General features: G+C 43.5%; 1 protein-coding gene across 5 annotated transcripts in view; it reads right to left on the minus strand.

Moving 5' to 3' along the window:
- Positions 1 to 22225, minus strand: part of LOC140070832 (capping protein, Arp2/3 and myosin-I linker protein 3-like) — an 813581-nt gene that overhangs the window by 603436 nt on the left and 187920 nt on the right. For all 5 annotated transcript variants that reach the window (XR_011848999.1, XR_011848997.1, XR_011848998.1 and 2 more), the window contains exon 10: positions 17619 to 17707. Coding sequence is in view for 2 of the 5 variants with exons in the window: in XM_072117787.1 (XP_071973888.1) it covers positions 17619 to 17707 (89 nt within the window). In the remaining 3 variants the exon portion in view is untranslated. The remainder of the gene's footprint in view (positions 1 to 17618; positions 17708 to 22225) is intronic.

Raw genomic sequence — 22225 nt, forward strand, 5'->3', positions numbered from 1 at the left:
CAGCCTTTTATAAGCTCGTACGGGAATACGTGACCCCTTTCTTAACCAAGGTATTCAACTCCATATCTGACATCGTCCCCTTTGCACCCCAATCGTTATCAGTAAATATTAGTGTATTACCAAAACCTGGCAAAGATCCCACAAATCCGGGCAGTCATAGGCCTATATCGTTACTTAATGTGGATGTGAAACTGTACTCAAAAATCTTAGCGAATAGGTTAGGTCCCTTGCTACCATCCATTATCCACAATGACCAGGTGGGGTTTGTCCTTGGTCGTGAGGCCCGAGACAACCTCAACAAAACTATAAATTTGATATCACATGTAAAAGCCAATAAAACCCCCTTATGTCTACTTTCCATCGACGCCGAAAAGGCATTCGATAGGGTCCACTGGGGCTTTATGCAGACTGCCCTCAGACAATTGGGTATGGGCTCTAGTTTTCTGGGGAAAATTGCCGCACTTTACACTAGGTCACGCCCAGGTATGGATCAATGGGGTCCTGTCCGCTCCCCTATCCATCCACAACGGCAAGCGACAGGGATGCCCTTTGTCCCCCTTGCTGTATGCCATTGTTATGGAACATTTAGCAGTAGCAATACGCAGCAACCCAAATATTCATGGCATCAGCATGGGGGATACAAAATGAAAGATCGCACTATACGCCGACGATCTCCTAGTGTACATTTCCCAACTCCGTATCTCCATCACGTCATTAATACAGGAGTTTGACCGATATGGCCACATGTGTAACTTTAAAATAAATTACACTAAATCTGAAATTCTCAACATTACACTGCCTTCAGCGGAAGCACATCAGGTCGCTGGACAGTTCCCCTTTCGCTGGCATTCCGGTTCCATAAAATATCTAGGGTTACAAATCCCAGCAGACCCAGACCTGGTCTATTCCCTTAACTATACACCCCTGCTTAACCGTACCCTAACCGACCTGGCTTCTTATGAAAAAAGGAAGCTGTCTTGGTTCAGGCGGATTAACGTCCTTAAAATGGACATTTTGCCACGCTTCTTATATCTTTTTCAGGGAGCCCCTCTGATCCCCCCATCTTCATTCTTCAGACGACTTCGGTCTGCGATGTTGCGCTTTGTCTGGGGCTCATCCCGAACCAGGGTGGGGTGGCAGATTTTAACCCGCCCTAAAACAGCAGGTGGAGCCGGGCTCCCTGACCTACAGGTTTACCACTGGGCAACGGTACTCCAGCGCTTTCTAGATTGTAAATTCCATTTTGGCACTAAGCAGTGGGTCGCCCTAGAGCAACTCGCCGTTGAAGGTCCTCCCGTGGGTACCCGGAGACGCACTAAGGAACCTAGGAAGACATGCTCACCTTGCCCGTGCTGCAATAACTTTGTGGCAGAGATTGCTTCGCAGGGGTCTTCTCTCTCGACGTCAAGTTCCACTTACTCCCTTGTTCCACAATCCACAGTTCCCCCCAGGACTCGGCAGGGAATCCTTTCTAATCTGGCAGTCATCCATAGACCCTCGCTTTCACGCTATTTTAACGAATTGGGCCCTCCCCTCTTTTGCTGACTTATGCACAAAACATCCCAATTCCCGTATATCATGGTTAGAGTACTCACAACTGCAGTCATACATACATGCTCAGGAGGACCAGGTAGCATTCTCCACTCCTCTTACTGCGTTTGAGGAACTATGTAGCTCCCCCTCTCCACCGATACATGTAATCTCACAAATCTATGTTATCTTACAGGAGGAACTACATCCTGGAGATCCTAGTTACATAAACAAATGGCAAAGGGATTTAGGTACTGAATTTACTCAACAGGACAAACAGAAAATATATGTCTTCACTCACAAACTCTCCTCGGCATGCGCTGCTCAGGAAATTTTTTTTAAAATAATTACTAGATGGTACCGGGTCCCGGCAATTTTACACACATTCTACTCCACCATCCCTGACATCTGCTGGAGATGCGGCGAGCCAGGTGGGACGATGCTACATATATGGTGGGACTGCACAGGTCTAAAACCCTTTTGGGAAAAAGTATTCTCAACTTACAGGTTGGTCTCTGGCCGCTCTGTCTCCCCCTCAGCCAAAATCGGTCTCCTATCTATCCTCCCAGGCACAATAGGAACACAGAAAAAGGGCCTCTTACGTTTCTTTCTTACAGCTGCCCGAGCGGTTATACCTCGCCATTGGAGATCTACCAATACATGAGAGAAGAGAGGACGGACAATATTTTGTCCCAAATCCAACATTATGAAGGATTGTTACAAAAGAACCCTTCTATACATAACCATAATCACCTCCATAAGAGGCAAACTCAGATCTCTGCTTATGGAGGACTTTGATAGACACATGAACTCGCTAAAGACAACTCACTATGGGTCCCACAACAAACTCAGTAGGTTAATGGCAAATAAAGTCCGGAAGCTTCAGGTGAAGTCCAGAATCCCATATATTCATGACACAGGAAACCCCAATTCCCACATCACCCATCCCACAGAAATAGCAAATGCTTTTGGGAAATTCTATAGCAAACTGTACAATTTAAAAGAAGATGATAAAATCCACCATCCTTCCCAGAAGGAAATAGACGAATTCTTAGGTAAGCTTCATCTTCCAAAACTAACCCAAGACCAGGTACAATTACTAAACACCCCCTTCTCACAAGATGAGGTAACTAAAGTCATCCGCTCATCCAAAAAGCCCCCGGCCCAGACGGGTTTGCAAACGAGTACTACCAGCTGTTTGGTCAACTACTCAGACCATATCTAACGGAAGTGTTTAATAAGGCAGCAGAGAGGGGACATCTTCCAGAAGAAATGCTCCAGGCTACAGTAGTTACCATCCCCAAACCAGGGAAGCCAGCAGTCACCCCAGTCAATTTTCGCCCCATCTCCTTATTAAATAGCGACACCAAACTTTATGCTAAATTAATTGCACAGCGCCTGTTGGATATCCTGCCCCATATAGTACATAATGACCAAGTCGGTTTTACTAAAGGGAGACAGTCCTCGGATGGTACTAGAAGAATGGTTTCTCTGATGACAATTATGGAGAACTGCCGAACACCTTCTCTGCTCCTAACATCCTAACGCAGAGAAGGCGTTTGATAGGATAAATTGGTGTTTTGCTTTCTCCACCATGAGCAAATTTGGTTTTCTTGGTAGGATTCTTGAAGCAATCAAGGCATTATATTCTTCCCCCTCAGCCAGGGTCCTGGCCAACGGCTCCCTGTCGGACAAATTCATGATTACTAATGGCACGCGCCAGGGGTGCCCCCTTTCCCCTTTGATTTTTACCATGGTGATGGAACCATTTGCTGAAGCCATTAGGACTCACCCAGAAATCTCGGGGATAGTGGCAGGTAGGAGACAACATAAGATAGGGCTTTTTGCGGACTACACCATACTGTCCGTCACCAAACCCTCAACCTCTTTGAGAGCAGCCACAGACCTCATCATCCTCGTTTGGTAGGATGTCATAATACAAAGCTAATAGTAGCAAGTCCTCAATACTAGGGTTCCATGTCTCACCGGTTTTGCGTGAAACTCTGGAAACGGAATTCCCATTTAAATGGGAAGAGAAACTTATACCTTATCTGGGAATTGAATTGGTTACCCCCTTACAAGATATGGCGGCCCACAACATCTCCTTACTTTTAAGAGAGTTACAAAAGGATCTAGACAACATGGGGAAGTTAGAATTCTCTTGGGTTGGTAGAATTGTACTTTAACCCCTTAAGGACGCAGCCTGTTTGCAGGTTAAGGCTCGCAACTTTTTTGGAAATTTGACCAGTGTCTCTTCCTGTGGTAATAACTTTTCAACGCTTTAAGATATCTCTGTGATTTTGAGATTGTTTTCTCGTGAGACATTGTAGTTTATGTTAGTAGTGTCATTTCGGTGATCCGTTCCTTTTTTGGGGGGTAAAAATTCAAAAATTTAGGAAAAATTTGAAAAAAATGACTATTTTCAAAGTTTCAAATGTTATAATTTTTAGACAAAAAGTGATACCACAAATTTTTTTTGATAGAAACCTTTTGCCATTGGTCTTCTTTTTATATCCATAATTTGTTTTACGTTTCCATTATTTTTATGGATGTGAGAAGGTTTGAAGTTTTAGTAGCAACTTCTCAGATTTTCTTGAAATTTGAAAAATGCGAACTTTTTGGTGATCAATTCAGTTTGGAAGTGCCCTATAAAGACTTATGTACTATATACCCCCACAAGTAACACCATTTTATGAACCTAACATCTCAACCTATTCAAATCAGCATTTAAGAAGTCTGTTAACCCTTTAATTATTTTTCCGGAAGCATATGAAAATGGAGTGGAAATTTTGAAATTTCAATTTTTGATTTCAATCTTTCCAATTTAGCCCTAAAACGGATACTTCAGAAGGAATTTGAGGTAAATATATATTCCTAATTTCTTGCCCTGCTTCTTCCGAGTACGGCAATACCAGACATGTGGATGTCAGCTGCTTTTTCCCCGCACAGCGATGTCCAGAACAGAGTTAGCGATACTGGGAATTTGGAAGGCCAATTTGGCTGCAAATATTTTGTGGTGCCACAGTGTAATTGAAGAGCCCCTGAAGTAAAAGGAGCCATGGAGTGCCATGTCATGTTGGCAGGGCCCGTGAGGTGCCAGTGCAATAGAAACCCCCAATAAATGATACCATTACGGAAACTAGACCCCTCAAAGAATTTATCGGTGGTTGTGGTGAGCATTTTAACCCCCGACACGCTGGTCAAAATTAAATGCAAAGTAAATGGTGCAGAGTAAAAATTGCATTTTTATCTCAAAAATGTCATTTTAGTGCCTCATATACTGTGCCCAACCCATGCCACTTTAGACAAACACCCCAAAAATCATTCTGCGGGTTGTCCCGAGTACGGCAATACCACACATGTGCCAATAATTTACAGACTGGGCACACAGAAGGGATGAGAACGGAAGGAGTGAAATTTTGATTTTACAGCTCCGTTTTCACATGTTTGGATTTGGAGTGCCATGTCATGTTGGCAGGGCCCGTGAGGTGCCAGTGCAATAGAGACCCCCAATAAATTATACCATTACGGAAACTAGACCCCTCAAAGAATTTATCGGTGGTTGTGGTGAGCATTTTAACCCCCGACACGCTGGTCAAAATTAAATGCAAAGTAAATGGTGCAGAGTAAAAATTGCGTTTTTATCTCAAAAATGTCATTTTAGTGCCTCATATATTGTGCCCAACCCATGCCACTTTAGACAAACACCCCAAAAATCATTCTGCGGGTTGTCCTGAGTACAGCAATACCACACATGTGCCAATAATTTACAGACTGGGCACACAGAAGGGATGAGAACGGAAGGAGTGAAATTTTGATTTTACAGCTCCGTTTTCACATGTTTGGATTTGGAGTGCCATGTCATGTTGGCAGGGCCCGTGAGGTGCCAGTGCAATAGAAACCCCAAATAAATTATACCATTACGGAAACTAGACCCCTCAAAGAATTTATCGGTGGCTGTGGTGAGCATTTTAACCCCCGACACGCTGGTCAAAATTAAATGCAAAGTAAATGGTGCAGAGTAAAAATTGCGTTTTTATCTCAAAAATGTCATTTTAGTGCCTCATATACTGTGCCCAACCCATGCCACTTTAGACAAACACCCCAAAAATTATTCTGCGGGTTGTCCTGAGTACAGCAATACCACACATGTGCCAATAATTTACAGACTGGGCACACAGAAGGGATGAGAACGGAAGGAGTGAAATTTTGATTTTACAGCTCCGTTTTCACATGTTTGGATTTGGAGTGCCATGTCATGTTGGCAGGGCCCGTGAGGTGCCAGTGCAATAGAAACCCCCAATAAATTATACCATTACGGAAACTAGACCCCTCAAAGAATTTATCGGTGGTTGTGGTGAGCATTTTAACCCCCGACACGCTGGTCAAAATTAAATGCAAAGTAAATGGTGCAGAGTAAAAATTGCGTTTTTATCTCAAAAATGTCATTTTAGTGCCTCATATACTGTGCCCAACCCATGCCACTTTAGACAAACACCCCAAAAATCATTCTGCGGGTTGTCCCGAGTACGGCAATACCACACATGTGCCAATAATTTACAGACTGGGCACACAGAAGGGATGAGAACGGAAGGAGTGAAATTTTGATTTTACAGCTCCGTTTTCACATGTTTGGATTTGGAGTGCCATGTCATGTTGGCAGGGCCCGTGAGGTGCCAGTGCAATAGAAACCCCCAATAAATGATACCATTACGGAAACTAGACCCCTCAAAGAATTTATCGGTGGTTGTGGTGAGCATTTTAACCCCCGACACGCTGGTCAAAATTAAATGCAAAGTAAATGGTGCAGAGTAAAAATTGCGTTTTTATCTCAAAAATGTCATTTTAGTGCCTCATATACTGTGCCCAACCCATGCCACTTTAGACAAACACCCCAAAAATCATTCTGCGGGTTGTCCTGAGTACAGCAATACCACACATGTGCCAATAATTTACAGACTGGGCACACAGAAGGGATGAGAACGGAAGGAGTGAAATTTTGATTTTACAGCTCCGTTTTCACATGTTTGGATTTGGAGTGCCATGTCATGTTGGCAGGGCCCGTGAGGTGCCAGTGCAATAGAAACCCCCAATAAATTATACCATTACGGAAACTAGACCCCTCAAAGAATTTATCGGTGGTTGTGGTGAGCATTTTAACCCCCGACACGCTGGTCAAAATTAAATGCAAAGTAAATGGTGCAGAGTAAAAATTGCGTTTTTATCTCAAAAATGTCATTTTAGTGCGTCATATATTGTGCCCAACCCATGCCACTTTAGACAAACACCCCAAAAATCATTCTGTGGGTTGTCCCGAGTACAGCAATACCACACATGTGCCAATAATTTACAGACTGGGCACACGGCAGGGGTCAGGAATAAAGAAGCACAATTTAGGTTTTCAAGCTTCGTTTTCACTAGATTGGTAATGGGGGGTACCCCCGAGGTACCAGTACAATAGAAACCCCCAAGTAGTGAACCTATTTTGGAAAGGGCACCCTTCAAAGAATGTATGTAGGCTTGTATGAGCATTTTAACCCCCAACACGCTGGCCAAAATTGAGTGCAAAGTAAATGGTGCAGAGTAAAAAATGTGTTTTTATCTCAAAAATGTCATTTTAGTGCCTCATGTACTGTGCCCAACCCATGCCACTTTAGACAAACACCCCAAAAATCATTCTGCGGGTTGTCCCGAGTATGGCAATACCACACATGTGCCAATAATTTACAGGCTGGGCACACGGCAGGGGTCAGGAAGAAAGAAGCACAATTTAGGTTTTCAAGCTTCGTTTTCACTAGATTGGTAATGGGGGGTACCCCCGAGGTACCAGTACAATAGAAACCCCCAAGTAGTGAACCCATTTTGGAAAGGGCACCCCTCAAAGAATGTATGTAGGCTTGTATGAGCATTTTAACCCCTAAGGTGCTGGCTCAAATGTAATACAAAGTGAGTAGTGCAGAGAAACAATTGTATTGCAATTTATCAAATATGCCATTGAAGTGACAAAAGTATTTTGCCCAACTCATGCCACTGGGGAAAAACACATCAAAGATCATTCTGCGGGTTACCCCGGTTAGGGCAATACCCCATAGGAGGCAATAATCTGTAGAATGGAGACACGGCAGGGCTCAAAAGGGAATAACATGTTGGAGCACAGACATTGTACATTTTTTTTTTCTTTTTGGCATCATGAAAGATTTGTAGATGCCAATAGGGGCCAGTACAGTAGAAACCCCTAAGAACTGACCCTATTTTGGAAACTACACCCCTCCATGAATTAATCTAGGGGTATAGTTAGCATTTTAACCCCACAGGTGGACCCCTGAAAAAGTGCATAATGGATAGTGCATAGTAAAAAATATCCATTATGTCATTTTTTGCCCAGCTGCTGCCATGGGAGACAAACACCCTAAAAATCATGATGCATGTTTTCCCGGGTAAAGCATACGGGGCAGTAATCTACAGGCTGGGCACATGGCAGGGCTTAGAAGGGAAGGTGCGGCATGCGGCATGATGTATAAGCTGTGCGTCAAGGTAACAACAGGGTACTCTAAAAATCCAGGGATGTATGATAAATTCGGAAGCAATCTTTCATACATAACCCTGGTTTTTCTGGGCATGTCTCACAGTGATGAATGGTGTCCTTCCTAATGCCATTTTTGGAGCACACCCTGCACCTCTTTTGTGACCTTCCCTTGCTGGCTGTTTGGGGAACTACTCCTGGAAAGTGCTGCCCTGGTACAATACGTGATGTGGCCTCACTTCCAGATGTGCTAGCACTCCCCCCTTCCTGGTCTCCAAAAAGAAAGTACTTTATTACCTCCTCTTGAAATTCCAGGAAAGTTCCCCTCTGGCCGGCATATCGATGCAGCACATAAGCATTATACAATGCCATCTGCATGATGTGCACGGCCAGCTTCTTGTACCACACCCTCGACTTCCGCATGGCATTGTACGGCTGAAGCACCTGGTCAGACAAGTCCACCCCTCCCATGTATTTATTATAATCTAAAATACAGTCTGGCTTGGGGGTTTCTGTACTGGCACCTCGTACTGGGACAGGGGTGGTGGTGTGCTCATGTATTGTGGTTAATACAAGGACCTCTCTCTTGTCCTTGTACTTAACACACAATACAGAGTTGCTGCATAGTGCCCTGCTTTCGTGCCTTTTAAGTTTTTGCCCAAGCAGCGACTTAGGGAGACCTCTCTGATTTCTGCGTACAGTGCCGCATGCCGCAGTATTTCTGGAAGTGAGGCACTTGAACAGGGTGGTGCTGGTGTAGAAATTGTCCAGGTAGAGGTGGTAGCCCTGGTCCAGCAGTGGGTGCACTAAATCCCACACTATCTTCCCTGTAACACCCAGGAAGGGGGGGCATTCTGGGGGCACTATAGTGGAGTCCTTCCCTTCATATACCCTGAACTTGTATGTGTACCCTGATGAACTTTCGCACAGCTTATACATCTTCACACCATACCTTGCCCTCTTATTGGGCAGGTACTGGCGGAAGTGAAGTCTCCCTTTGAATTGTACCAGGGACTCGTCTATGCTCACATGTTTGGCAGGGGTATATGCCTGGGCAAACTTGGCACTAAAATGATCTAATATGGGCCTGACCTTAAATAACCGATCATAACTGGGGTCACCTCTGGGTGGGCACTGTGTGTTGTCAGTGTAGTGCAAAAACTTATGGATGGCTTCAAAGCGCATCCTGCTCATTGCCATGCGGAACATGGGGGTGTGGTACAGTATGTCTGTGCTCCAGTAGTCCCTGATTGAAGGCTTCTTTACTATCCCCATGAGGAGTATTATGCCCCAATACTTGTGCATCTCTGCTGCAGTGACAGGGGTCCACCTGTAGGGTTGTGCATAAAAGGATGTGGGGTTTTGGGCAATATGTTGTGCAGCGTAGAGATTTGTCTGAAATATAATAATATTCAGCAGCTCCTCATCAAAAAAAAACTTAAAAAAGTCCACAGCTCTGAGCCCTGTCGTGTCAAAGTTAATTCCAGGATGGCCCAAAAAGTCAGGGACCTGAGGGGTATAATTATCTGGGGCTACCCATGTGGGGTCAGTGGAAGCCCCAGACGCTTCTCCTGCAGAAGTCCCAGAAACTTCTCCTGCAGAAGTCCCAGGCACTTCTCCTGCAGAAGTCCCAGGCACTTCTCCTGCAGAAGTCCCAGGCACTTCTCCTGCAGAAGTCCCAGGCACTTCTCCTGCAGAAGTCCCAGGCACTTCTCCTGCAGAAGTCCCAGGCACTTCTCCTGCAGAAGTCCCTGGAACCCTACGGCGCCTTCTTGGGGGTCCTTCCAGGTCACTGGAAGATGAGCAGGAGGATGATGATAAGTAAAAGGGACCATCATCCCCACTAGCTGACTCGGTGTCAGAGGCAAGCATGTTATATGCCTCCAACACGGTGTACGTCTTCTGAGACATTGCACACAAAAAAAATATAGAACTAGAAAAATTAGATAATGTGCACCAAACTACACGGATAAACCGTCTAGCAGGCACACAAAAAAAAAATATAATGCACACCAAACTACACGGACAAGCTGCACAGATGGCACACACAAAAAATAATGTGCACTAAACTACACGGACAAGCCGCACAGATAGCACACAAAAAAAAAAAGATAATGCGCACCAAACTACACGGACAAGCCGCACAGATGGCACACACAAAAAATAATGCGCACTAAGCTACACGGACAAGCCGCACAGATAGCACACAAAAAAAATAATGCGCACTAAACTACACGGACAAGCCGCACAGATAGCACACAAAAAAAAAAGATAATGCACACCAAACCACACGGACAAGCCGCACAGATGGCACACAAAAAATAATGTGCACTAAACTACACGGACAAGCCGCACAGATAGCACAGAAAAAATAATGCGCACTAAACTACACGGACAAGCCGCACAGATAGCACACAAAAAAAAAAGATAATGCACACCAAACCACACGGACAAGCCGCACAGATAGCACACACAAAAAAAAAGGTAATGCACACCAAACTACACGGACAAGCCGCACAGATGGCACACACAAAAAATAATGCGCACTAAACTACACGGACAAGCCGCACAGATAGCACACAAAAAAAAATAATGCGCACTAAACTACACGGACAAACCGCACAGATAGCACACAAAAAAAAAGATAATGCACACCAAACCACACGGACCAGCCGCACAGATGGCACACACAAAAAGTAGCTACGGGTACACCTACGGCGCTAAAAAAACCTATGTGCACCGCGCAAAAGGGCGCTACAAATGCACCTAGCTTGCCCTAAGACAAACTAACTACCGCTAAGACTGCTAAAAGATTCTGTGCAGCGCTATTCACACGGCGCACTGAAAAGTGCGTCCAGTGCAGAACAGCGCTAACACAGCGCACTGAAAAGTGCGTTTGGGTTCAGAAGGGACAGACAGGGAAAAACGGAAGACACGTGGGATCACACAAGGCGATCACACAGGGAACACACAGGACACAGGAAAAAACAGATAGGGATGGGAATTTGTAGGGAACAATAGGGATCAGATAAGGATCAGAACACTATTTATAGTGTAAAAGTGTATTTTGGTGCACACAGTAACGCTCCCTCCAGCGATACCAAACCAAAATGGTGCCGCTGGAGGAAGAGGAAAGGGCTAAAACCACGTTTTTTAGCCTAAAATCGCCGTAATTGGCCAGTCAGGTTTGACTGGCCAATCACGGCGATCGGCGGGCGGGACCGATTTGATTGGTCGGGTGACAGAGACAGGAACTCCTCCTGCCTCTGTCACCCAAATCTCATCCCGATGTCACCACGTCTCGCGACGTGGTGACAATTCTAAAATAGTATGCGCTCGCGCAGTAGCTGTACTGCGCTGAGCGCTAATCGTCGGAAGCTGCGCAGTACAGCTACGGCGCGGAGCGCTAAGGGGTTAAAAAATGCTTGCGCTGCCAAAAGTATTATACTACTTCCGAACATTGGCGGTCCCGGTAAATAACACACTTCTTAACCAATTACATAAACAAATGCAAAAATTTGTATGGGGAAACTCCAAACCCAGAGTGGCAACTAAAATTCTTTTCCAACCCAAAATCCAGGGAGGCATGGGGGTGCCCAACCTATACTGGTATTACCATGTATTCCAGGTGAAACAAATGATCGCGTGTTGGAAATACTCCTCTGCTTCTAGCTGGCATGGAATTGAAAAAGGGATCAACAATAACAGACCTTTGACCTATCTGGTACAAGCATGTTCAGCCCCAAAACCCCCGGCCTTGTCAATCCCGAAAGCCTCTCCCATACAGACTTCATTAAATAGTTGGAAATTCCTGAAAGCACAGCTAAGCAATGACAAAAATCAAACCAAAGTAAATTTACCACTCCAGAGTATAGAACACTTTCTTCCAACTCTACAGTCAAAAGTGTGGGTAGAAAAAGGGATCACAGCAGTAAGTAATTTGATATCAGAAGACAAGATTAAACCAACTAGTAGTATCATACAGGAATACGGGATACCTGGGCCCCAGACAGTGGCTACTGCACAGTTAAGTAAATAACCTCCACCAGGTTACACTCCCAAAAACCTCGTACTCATACTTACTAGATGAAAGACAAGTGGGCCTAGGCACCACAAGACAAATTTATGGGGAGTTGGCGGGGGAGATCTCCAAGAAATCACATGTCCTTAAATGGGAGAGGGACTTTTTGCGGCTCGTCTTCTGGCTTCCCGGCTCCTCTTCTTGCTTCAGTGCTCGTCTTCTGTAACGTCGTGCTGGGCGCCGCCATTGTTCTTCTCCCGGGTGGCGCCTAGTATGACGTCAGCAGCGGCGCGTCATACTATGCGCCTGCCGCCTGGGAAAGAGGGCTCAACACAATATTAGAGAAGAAAGAAGACAGGCGCTGAAGCAAGAAGAGGAGCAGAGAAGCCAGAACACGAGCCGCGCGGACATCTGGGCAGGCTGTATGCTACTGGGGGCAGGCTGTATGCTACTGGGGGCAGGCTGTATGCTACTGGGGGCAGGCTGTATGCTACTGGGGGCAAGCTGTATACTACTGGGGGCAAGCTGTATACTACTGGGGGCAAGCTGTATACTACTGGGGGCAAGCTGTATACTACTGGGGGCAAGCTGGGAGGCGGTATACTACTGGGGGCGGGCTGTATACTACTGGGGGCAAGCTGTATACTACTGGGGGCAAGCTGTATACTACTGGGGGCAAGCTGGGCAGGCTGTATACTACTGGGGGCAAGCTGGGCAGGCTGTATACTACTGGGGGGAGGCTGTATACTACTGGGGGCAGGCTGTATACTACTAGGGGCAGGCTGTATACTACTAGGGGCAGGCTGTATACTACTGGGGGCAGGCTGTATACTACTGGGGGCAGGCTGTATACTACTGGGGGCAGGCTGTATACTACTGGGGGCAGGCTGTATACTACTGGGGGCAGGCTGTATACTATACTAAACCTACTCAACACACAAACACCAGATATACACAGAAACTATATTGTTGAAAAAAGCATGTAGCAAAAAAGTTTTATTAATCAAATGAAATACCATAAAAACTTAGACAATAAAGAGTGTGAAACAGGCATTTTTTTGGGGGGGAAAACAACTGATACTGGACAGGTTACATAAAAACCCCTTGACGAAGGCAGCGTGCCGAAACGCGCGTCGGGGTACTTGTGCATCCTGGTGGCTACGTGCATCCTGGTACCTAGGTAAACATTTACACTGCCAATTATATAGTCATTTACTATATTAGATTTTGTCATCATGTCTGTGCCTGTGCTGCATCACAGTCTCCCCATAGGCCCAGGAGATTGATTGATAACTCTATATCACTATGCCACCTCGATGTTTTTATGTAACCTGTCCAGTATCAGTTGTTATCCCCCCCCAAAAAAAATGCCTGTTTCACACAGTCTTGATTGTGTAGGTTTTTATGGTATTTCATTTGATTAATAAAACTTTTTTGCTACATGCTTTTTTCAACAATATAATTTCTGTGTATATCTGGTGTTTGTGTGTTGAGTAGGTTTAGTGTATTTAGTTCCAGCAACAGACATTACGATTCCAAATCGAGGACCATTGGGTGGTATTTGCCTTCCTCGAAAATCGTTCTTACATTGTTATTTAGGCTGTATACAATAGGTGGCTGGCTGGCTGTATACTGGGGGGGTCTGTGACCATTGCATTTCCCACCCTCGGCTTATACTCGAGTCAATAGGTTTTTCCAGTTTTTGGTGGTAAAATTAGGGGTCTTGGCTTATACTCGAGTATATACTCTATATGCTTTATTTGACTTAATAAAAAGTTAAAAAAAAAAAAAAAAAGGCAGAAACACTAGGGTATGACGGGGATGGGAAGAGGGGTAAAAGAAAAAGAAATCTGAAAGTACAATAAGAATTAACGATCAATATAATACAGAATACTTTAAGAAGCCGAACTCTCGTTAATCGAGGTCGTGGCAACACTAAAGCGCAAAAGTTAGAGAATGGGGTATATAGAAAAACAATTCACGTTACGGTCAGACCAGCTGAGCGCAACACCTCGGTAGGAGATAGAATCTCCATAGAAGGTGCCCCTGGAGGGGCCCGGAGAAAACGGTATGTTTCCATGAAAACCTACCTAACATAAGTAAACCGAAATGCTGTTACATTTCATCACCCAGCAAGGGGAGACAAGCATCTGTAACATAATGTGTATCATAAGAACAGAATCAAGAACAACAAAATAAGGAAAAACATGGGTAGTACGATACCAGTCCCAGTAGAGGTATAGCTACGCAGTTAGCTTGACTACGAGGAAGAGCCGGGAAGCAGGACATTGCGCATTCCTCAAGGGTCTGGGGCCGCCGGAACAGGATCCTGATGGTTGAAGGAGCATCTACGTTGGCGACGCCGCGGGTCTCTTTGTGGTCTTGGTAGTGGCCCTCAGATCTAAAGGTAGGTCAATCTTGGATCTCTATGTCGGGTAAGCCTAGGGCCGCAGCAAAGCTCGGTAGATCTCCAGGATGGCGTAGAATGACCATTCTCCCGTTGTGCCTCACTTGGAGGCAGAAGGGAAAGCCCCAGGTGTATTGAAGGGCCTTCTGTTGGAGCGAATCCAATACGGGCCGCAAAGACTTCCGTTTCATCAACGTCAGTCTGGAGAGGTCAGGCAGGAGTTGAATAGTAGATCCTTTGAACCGTATTTCCCCTCGGTCTCTGGCACTGTTCATTATGGATTCCTTAAGCTGGTACCGATGTACTCTACAAATGATGTCTCGTGGTCTGTTGGGGTCTATTGATCTAGGGCCTAGGGATCTATGGGCCCAGTCCAGCTCTACTGGGGAGTCGGCTGGGGCCTCAAGGACCATGTTAAAGAGTTATTGTAGAGTGGAATGGATCTCAGCTGTTTCAATGGACTCCGGAAGGCCTCTGATGCTGATGTTGTTGCGCCGTCCACGATTTTCCAGGTCATCCAAATGATCCGATAGAAATTGAAGATGAGAGGACTGAGTGGACAACTGTGCTGAATGGGCTGCGAGCTGGTCTTGTATATTACGCTGTGAAGACTTGATCGTTGAAACCATCTCTTCTATGTGATGCACTTTGTCTCTAATTGTGGACAGTTCAGTACTGTAGGATTGCTCTAGTCTGGAGACATACGCCTCCATATCCTCTCTTGTGGGAATGGCACGAATGTGGGCTCTCAGGGCCCTGAGGTCTGCCAGAGCTTCCATGTCTAAAGAGATTTTTGCAGGGTATACAGAGTCAGTGGTTACATGGAGCCTGTTATCTTAATGATATGAGCTCTGTGAGTAAGGATCAGATAATGGGCTCTGGTGATGCAATAGAGAGAGGTACTGTGAAGGCTGGAGGGCCTCATCCTGTAAGGAACCTGTAGGCCACACTATAGCATGTGGGTTTAGCCCAGGTGTAGCGGAGGGCAAGGGGGAGCTCTGTGTGAATCCCCAGAGTGGGGAGGCTGCCAAGGATGAGCAGGGTGATACTGCTCGGGCATAGGCCTGCTCCTCAGGCTCCTTCCTAGAAGGTGGTATAGGAGCTATGTGCCCCTTACCTTGGGACTGTGGCAGGAGGGGGACTCCTGAGGGGGCCGAGTGGCCAGCAGAGCCTCCGGATGGGCTGTGGATGACATGGCCACTTACTGCTCCTGCGCCTGATGTCCCGGGTGAGTGCCTCGAGGGGTGCAGAGCACTCTCTGTCGCATCTCCGGACCGCGGAAGGTGAGCTGGGGGCTGCCAGACTGGCAAAGACAGATCAATGAGGTCTGCCGCTTCGGCCGGGTGCGGACTCCATCCCTCGTGCCGCTTGAAGGTAGGACGTGATGGGGTTTCGGGCGGTGGAGCGGGTTGAGGGGACCCCGGCTCCTCTGCGTTTCTTAGCACCCATGCAGGTGGGTTTTTTGGGGGTGAAATAGGCGTTATTATGGCCGATTCTCCAGGCCCGACACGGGAGCTCATGAGGAAAGCAGCCTTACGCTTCCATGGCCAAACCAGGCCCCTCTTCTGACTTGCTGTGATTTAATGCAATCAAATACATACATGGGGTACATTTTGCATGCCTACTGGAGACCTATGATACTGGAGACCCCTACAGTATAATAGATGTATAACAATGGAGACCCCTAAGCAAACACTAATACTGGAGACCGCCCAAAAAGCAGACAAATAATACAGGAACCCCCCAGAGTATACCTAGACTACTGGAGATCCCAGAGTAGATGTATATTTAGGGCAACTCTATGCAGTGTGTGAGATTTAGGTGCTGGGTTCAAATGCAACCACTGCACTTAAATAGTATTACATTCAATAGTCACCACAATTTAAAAAACCCTACCGGCATAATAAAAAATAAAAAATATCTCAAAAATTAAATCTTTGAATCTCTGCCTTTTCCCTAAAACACAAATAAAAATAAACATACTCCCCAAATACCCATTCTATCAAAATCTAAAAATATTTATCCAATAAAGTGAATCCTGCAACAAAAAACACCATTTTGCCACCCATAAAATTTTACACACTTCCCAGACCACTTAATTAAAATGTCACCTGATCTTACAAACATTTATTAAAAGTTAAATCATTGACAAACAAAACAACGTTTCCTTAGCTGTCTGCTATCTGTGTTAAAGGGATATTCCCTTTTCAGCAAATTAATTTTAATGTTTTTATGACAAAAAGTTTTATATATATTATATTTTCCAATATACTTTCTGTATCAATTCCTCATTGTTTTCTAGATCTCTGCTTGTTGTCATTCTAAAGAAAGCTTCTATGTTCAACACCAGTGGACAGAAATCTGACCATGGTCACACAGGTGCACAGCTCGTTATATCACAGAGGGTAATCACAGCTGTGTGTCATAACGAGCCGTCCATCTGTGTGACCGTGGTCAGATTTCTGTCCATTGGAAGTGAATATAGAGGCTTGAATAGAATGACAGAAAGAAGAGATCTAGAAAACCGGGAGGAATTGATACAGAAAGTATATTGGAAAACTGTACAACTTTTGATAAACAAACAATAACATTAATTTGCTGTAATGGGAAAACCCCTTTAATAAAGATGTACAGCTGATTTAGACACCCTGCTAATTGCAAAAAGAGAGAGAGAGAAAATAAAGTATTATAATATACTACCAGGTTCATATTCATTGTTATCAAATTGTTTTATTGGATTCCCCCCTACACAACAAAAAGAACAATGCTATTGTACCGCTCATCTTTCCTTCCCAAAGTTATTAGATTTTTTTCTGTTGTGAAGTTACTTGTCAAAAATCTTTCCCAGCAACAGAAAAGCGAGAAGAGTTTGGTGCCCTCCAGTCTTTGCCATAGAATTTACTATAGTCTAGAGCTGCACTTCCCATGATGCCATAGTCCACATGTATTCCACTGAAGTTTCCACATACAGGAATAATATAGTGACTATCCTTGAAGCTTTAATCACTTTAAAGAGGATGGTGTATGTAATAAGTAGAGCAAGTAGCAGAAACCAGCAGTGAAATATTTGTAGTCTTCACTTTATGAGGACTTATGGCTAACAACTTCTTGAAGTTTAGGTATAATAGTATTCTTACCATTTTAATCCACAGTTCTCCAAAACCAATTCTTCAATCGTTTTTGATCTTCCTAATACATACAAAATTTGCTCAGACATCTCTGGTCTCTAGAAAGACAACAATATTATTAAGATTGCATTACCACAAGAGGTGACATAGATAGGAGTAATAGCTTGTAATAATTCTTGGCATTTTCATTTCATACTGTTTTTGGTGGTTATGGTATAATTTATGTAAAAATACAGGTGGTCCCCGGGTTACGTACAAGATAGGTTCTACGGGTTTGTTCTTAAGTTGGATTTGTATGTAAGTCAGATCTGTATACTTTATAATTGTAGCTCCAGGCAAAATTGTTTGGGTCTCTTTGACAATTGAATTTTAAAATTGTTAGGTTGCCATAAGAACCAGGATTAACAATAAAGCTTAATTACAGAATCCTTTGATAACTGTTACAGCTGAAAATATTTTCATAGAATAATAGATCCCATACTATGTACCATAATATTTTTGTTTCCTACAACATGTAATATTTTTGTTCTCTCATTTTTTATTATAGAATGCTGCAGCTTAATTGAGAAAACCAGCAGTGACACTGCAGCACACTTTTGCTGTAACAGTAAAAATATAAATAAAGTGAAAATGATACCGCGCCACTTCAAACTGTATCATAATTGAGATCCAAATTTGTTCAGAATATGCAGAATTAAAATGGTACATATGGTCAACAGAGGAGAGAAGGCCAAAAAAATTCTTGCACAGAATGTAAGTGGATTATAGAGTTGGACAATGAGATGGCATCAATGTGATTTTTGTTACTTTTTCTACATTTTTGTTTTTTAACATTTTCTATAGAGAAGAAAAGCTTTCATTATTTCCCATGTTTGATTATGTGACAAGAATAAGACTATTTAGTAATAATTAACGAGGACAACCGCAAAAGGAGGTTAAAAATTGGGATCTAATGAGTTGGGATATGGATTTTATAATTGTTTATCCTTTGGGGTGTTTTTCTTTGCACATATGTCAATACTATATGTACCAGCATGTATTATTTTGAAGTAATATTTTTGTGGCGAGTTTATTAGGTTGTGATTATGAAAGAACTAGTTACACTTAATGGGTATATGCTTTGGTATGTTAACATAAATTTATTTGGACTATAATGTGTGTTACAATTATGTACACAACACATTGATCTATTCAGGGGGGTATAGATATGGTTACTATGTAGGTGTTTCATAATGTGTGTGTATGTAATGTCCGTCTGTAGTTGTATGTAATAGGTAGTAGGTATATGATTAAGCACTTTTATATGTTGTACAATTTAACGGTGTGTGATGTAGATAGGCACATATAAGTGGACCCTCTGTACCACCGCGGACGATGCCATAAGCCAACACCTGGGAGTGGATTCTAAGTGGTACCTGGTTTTCACCAGAGCCCGTCGCAAAGTGGTTTGGACTTGCTGTAGCGTGTTACCACCAGGTCGCTCCAGAGGCGCGACTGTCCGCGGTGGCGGCCAAGGCTTAGTACTAAGTTGTAAGGCAAGGCCGTGGTCGGGAACAGGCAGGAGGTTGAGACAGGCAGCACAGGCTCAAAGTCGTGGACGGAAGGTCGTAGCGGAAGGTCAGCACAGGAGCAAAGTCTGCAATGGAATTGAGGTCACAACAGGAAATCAGGATAATCGCACAGGGTATCAGACAAGCTTTCTCTAAGGCTGTGAGGCACAAAGATCAGCAGAAGACACAAGAAGGAGCTGAAATTTATCAAGGCAGGTGGCTGGCCAGTGCCAATTATCAGCACGCTGGCCTTTAAATTTTAAGGGGACGCGCGCGCCAGAGTGCGGGCACAGCAGAGAATGCCGCTGGAGCAGGGACGGGTAAGTTGACATGCAGGCTGGCCATGGGGGAGGTACAGGGGCACCAGTGACAGTATTTTTGAAGTTTCAATGAACAGTGTCCAAAATAATGACCACACGAGTAACTTTGCAAAACGTGTTACTTTTACTTCAAGGATTCACCTCTATACATTCTTCATTAAAACATTCATTTGTCCCATAATACATATAGTAACTTGATAATTGCACATTTCTTATTAGTGTTTGCTTGCAAGAATGTTATAACCTTGGATCACACGAGCTCGCTTCCACCATAATATTTCATTAGAATTCTTTCAATCCGGCAAAGACGGTACATAAAATTATAACATAATGGGCTAGACTCATGTTAGCTTGATCCATAGGAGAGAGACACTACCTCACCTAGACGCCATGCCACAATCTAGCGAGCTCCATGTTGGCTGTGACGTTTCGGGGGACACACCCCCTTCCTCAGACATGGCAAGCTCTCATTCTTTACCGCAAGTTATAGTAACCACTACCGGAAACTCTTGTGCATAGATCTCACTACATATATACAATTAAAAACACATCATAAGTATCACCTTTATATACAGCCTAACTATATTAAAATATCAACTTTAGTGCGATTAATATGTCTCATCACAGATAAACAAAGTTACATTCTTCATTTAAACCTTTCGGGCTTTTTGTCTCCAATCTGCAAATCCAGTATACCTTTCTCTGTAGGAGGAGTTTCTTTACTTGTCCCTTGTCATTCCCAAATACCTCTTCTAAAACCATCCATCTCGATTCTGATACTTGGTGTCTATGTTCTTTAAAATGTTGCGCTAGTGTAGTTTCCCCATATTTTCTCTTCTCCAATTTCCCCTTGTTTTCATTGGGATTAACCACTGTCATCTCACTATCTTGTTTCCCATATGTTCTAATCGCAGACCTGTGTTCGTTTAGTCTTATCTTAACCGATCTCGAAGTTTACCCTACATACATTTTGCCACATGGGCATGTTACATTGTCACTACATTATACTCAAAGCCGACAGATAAAAATAATCTTTTAAATAGATCGAGTTTCCACCATCCAGGAACCTTTAGAGGGATCCCTAAGGGTCAATTTTTAAGGACACGCCGCATTTGTAATGACGATGAAGAATATGAGATACATAGCAAGAAGATGGTGGAGAAGTTTGTTGAGAAGGGCTATTGTAGAAAAGAAATGGTTAAAGTTAGTGAGCAGGTAGCACAGGAGGACTGGCAAAAACTACGGCAAACAGGTTTAAATCAGAAGAAAAATGATAGAGGGCATCTGTTTGTTTTAACATATGATAGCCATTCTAATCTGATTAAAAATACCATCCTTAAGCATTGGGATATGTTGAAGTGCGATCCACAATATGGACAACTCTTTAAGGAAAAACCTAGGTTTGTTTTTAAAAAGGGCAAATCACTTGCCAACTGTTTAATACGAGCAGATATCAACAAGGGCAAACTGAATAGACAACAGTTTCTACGAGCTAGACAGAATGGGACCCATGGCTGCCAGAACTGTAGTTCCCTTATCAAAGGGGAAAAATTATCACATCCCCTGTACGGTACAAATATTTTGATTAAAGGTTGGCACTCATGTAACAGTAAAAATGTAATTCATGTACTAAAATGCCCATGTGGCAAAATGTATGTAGGGCAAACCTCGAGATCGGTTAAGATACGACTAAAGGAACACAGGTCTGCGATTAGAACATATGGGAAACAAGATAGTGAGATGACAGTGGTTAATCCCAATGAAAACAAGGGGAAATTGGAGAAGAGAAACTACAGTAGCGCGACATTTTAAAGAACATAGACACCAAGTATCAGAATTGAGATGGATGGTTTTAGAAGAGGTTTTTGGGAATGATAAGGAACAAGTAAAGAAATGCCTCCTACAGAGAGAGGTATACTGGATTTGCAGATTGGAGACAAAAAGCCCGAAAGGTTTAAATGAAGAATGTAACTTTAATGTTTATCTGTGATGAGACATATTAATCGCACTAAAGTTGATATTATAATATAGTTAAGCTGTATAGAAGATGATACTTATGATGTGTTTTTAATTGTATATGTAGTGAGATATATGCACAAGAGTTTCCGGTAGTAGTTACTATAACTTGCGGTAACGAATGAGAGCTTGCCATCTCTGAGGAAGGGGGCGTGTCCAACATGGAGCTCGCTAGATTGTGGCATGGCGTCTAGGTGAGGTAGTGTCTCTGTCCTATGGATCAAGCTAACATGAGTCTAGCCCATTGTTATAATTTTATGTACCGTCTTTGCTGGATTTAAAGAATTCTAATGAAATATTATGGTGGAAGAGGGCTCGTGTGATCCAAGGTTATAACATTCTTTCAAGCAAACACTAATAAGAAATGCGCAATTATCAAGTTACTATATGTATTATGGGACAAATGAATGTTCTAATGAAGAATATATAGAGGTGAATCCTTGAAGTAAAAGTAACACATTTCGCAAAGTTACTTGTGTGGTCATTATTTTGGACACTGTTCATTGAATGCGTTAATAGGGGAGATTTGGAGAATCTCCTGTCCTAAACTACTGTCTTAAAGAAACTCCACACACTGTTTTTTTGTTATATTAAGTATTTTTGAAGTTGACTTATATATTTTAAATATATGTACTGTATGTGAATAGAACAAGCACTAATGTTGCAAGTTATGTATTGTATATACGTTAATGGTTTGCACCTAAGGTATAGATATTTTAATACTTTATGT

The sequence above is a fragment of the Engystomops pustulosus genome, chromosome 7, assembly GCF_040894005.1.
Source record: "Engystomops pustulosus chromosome 7, aEngPut4.maternal, whole genome shotgun sequence".
Classification (NCBI taxonomy): domain Eukaryota; kingdom Metazoa; phylum Chordata; class Amphibia; order Anura; family Leptodactylidae; genus Engystomops; species Engystomops pustulosus.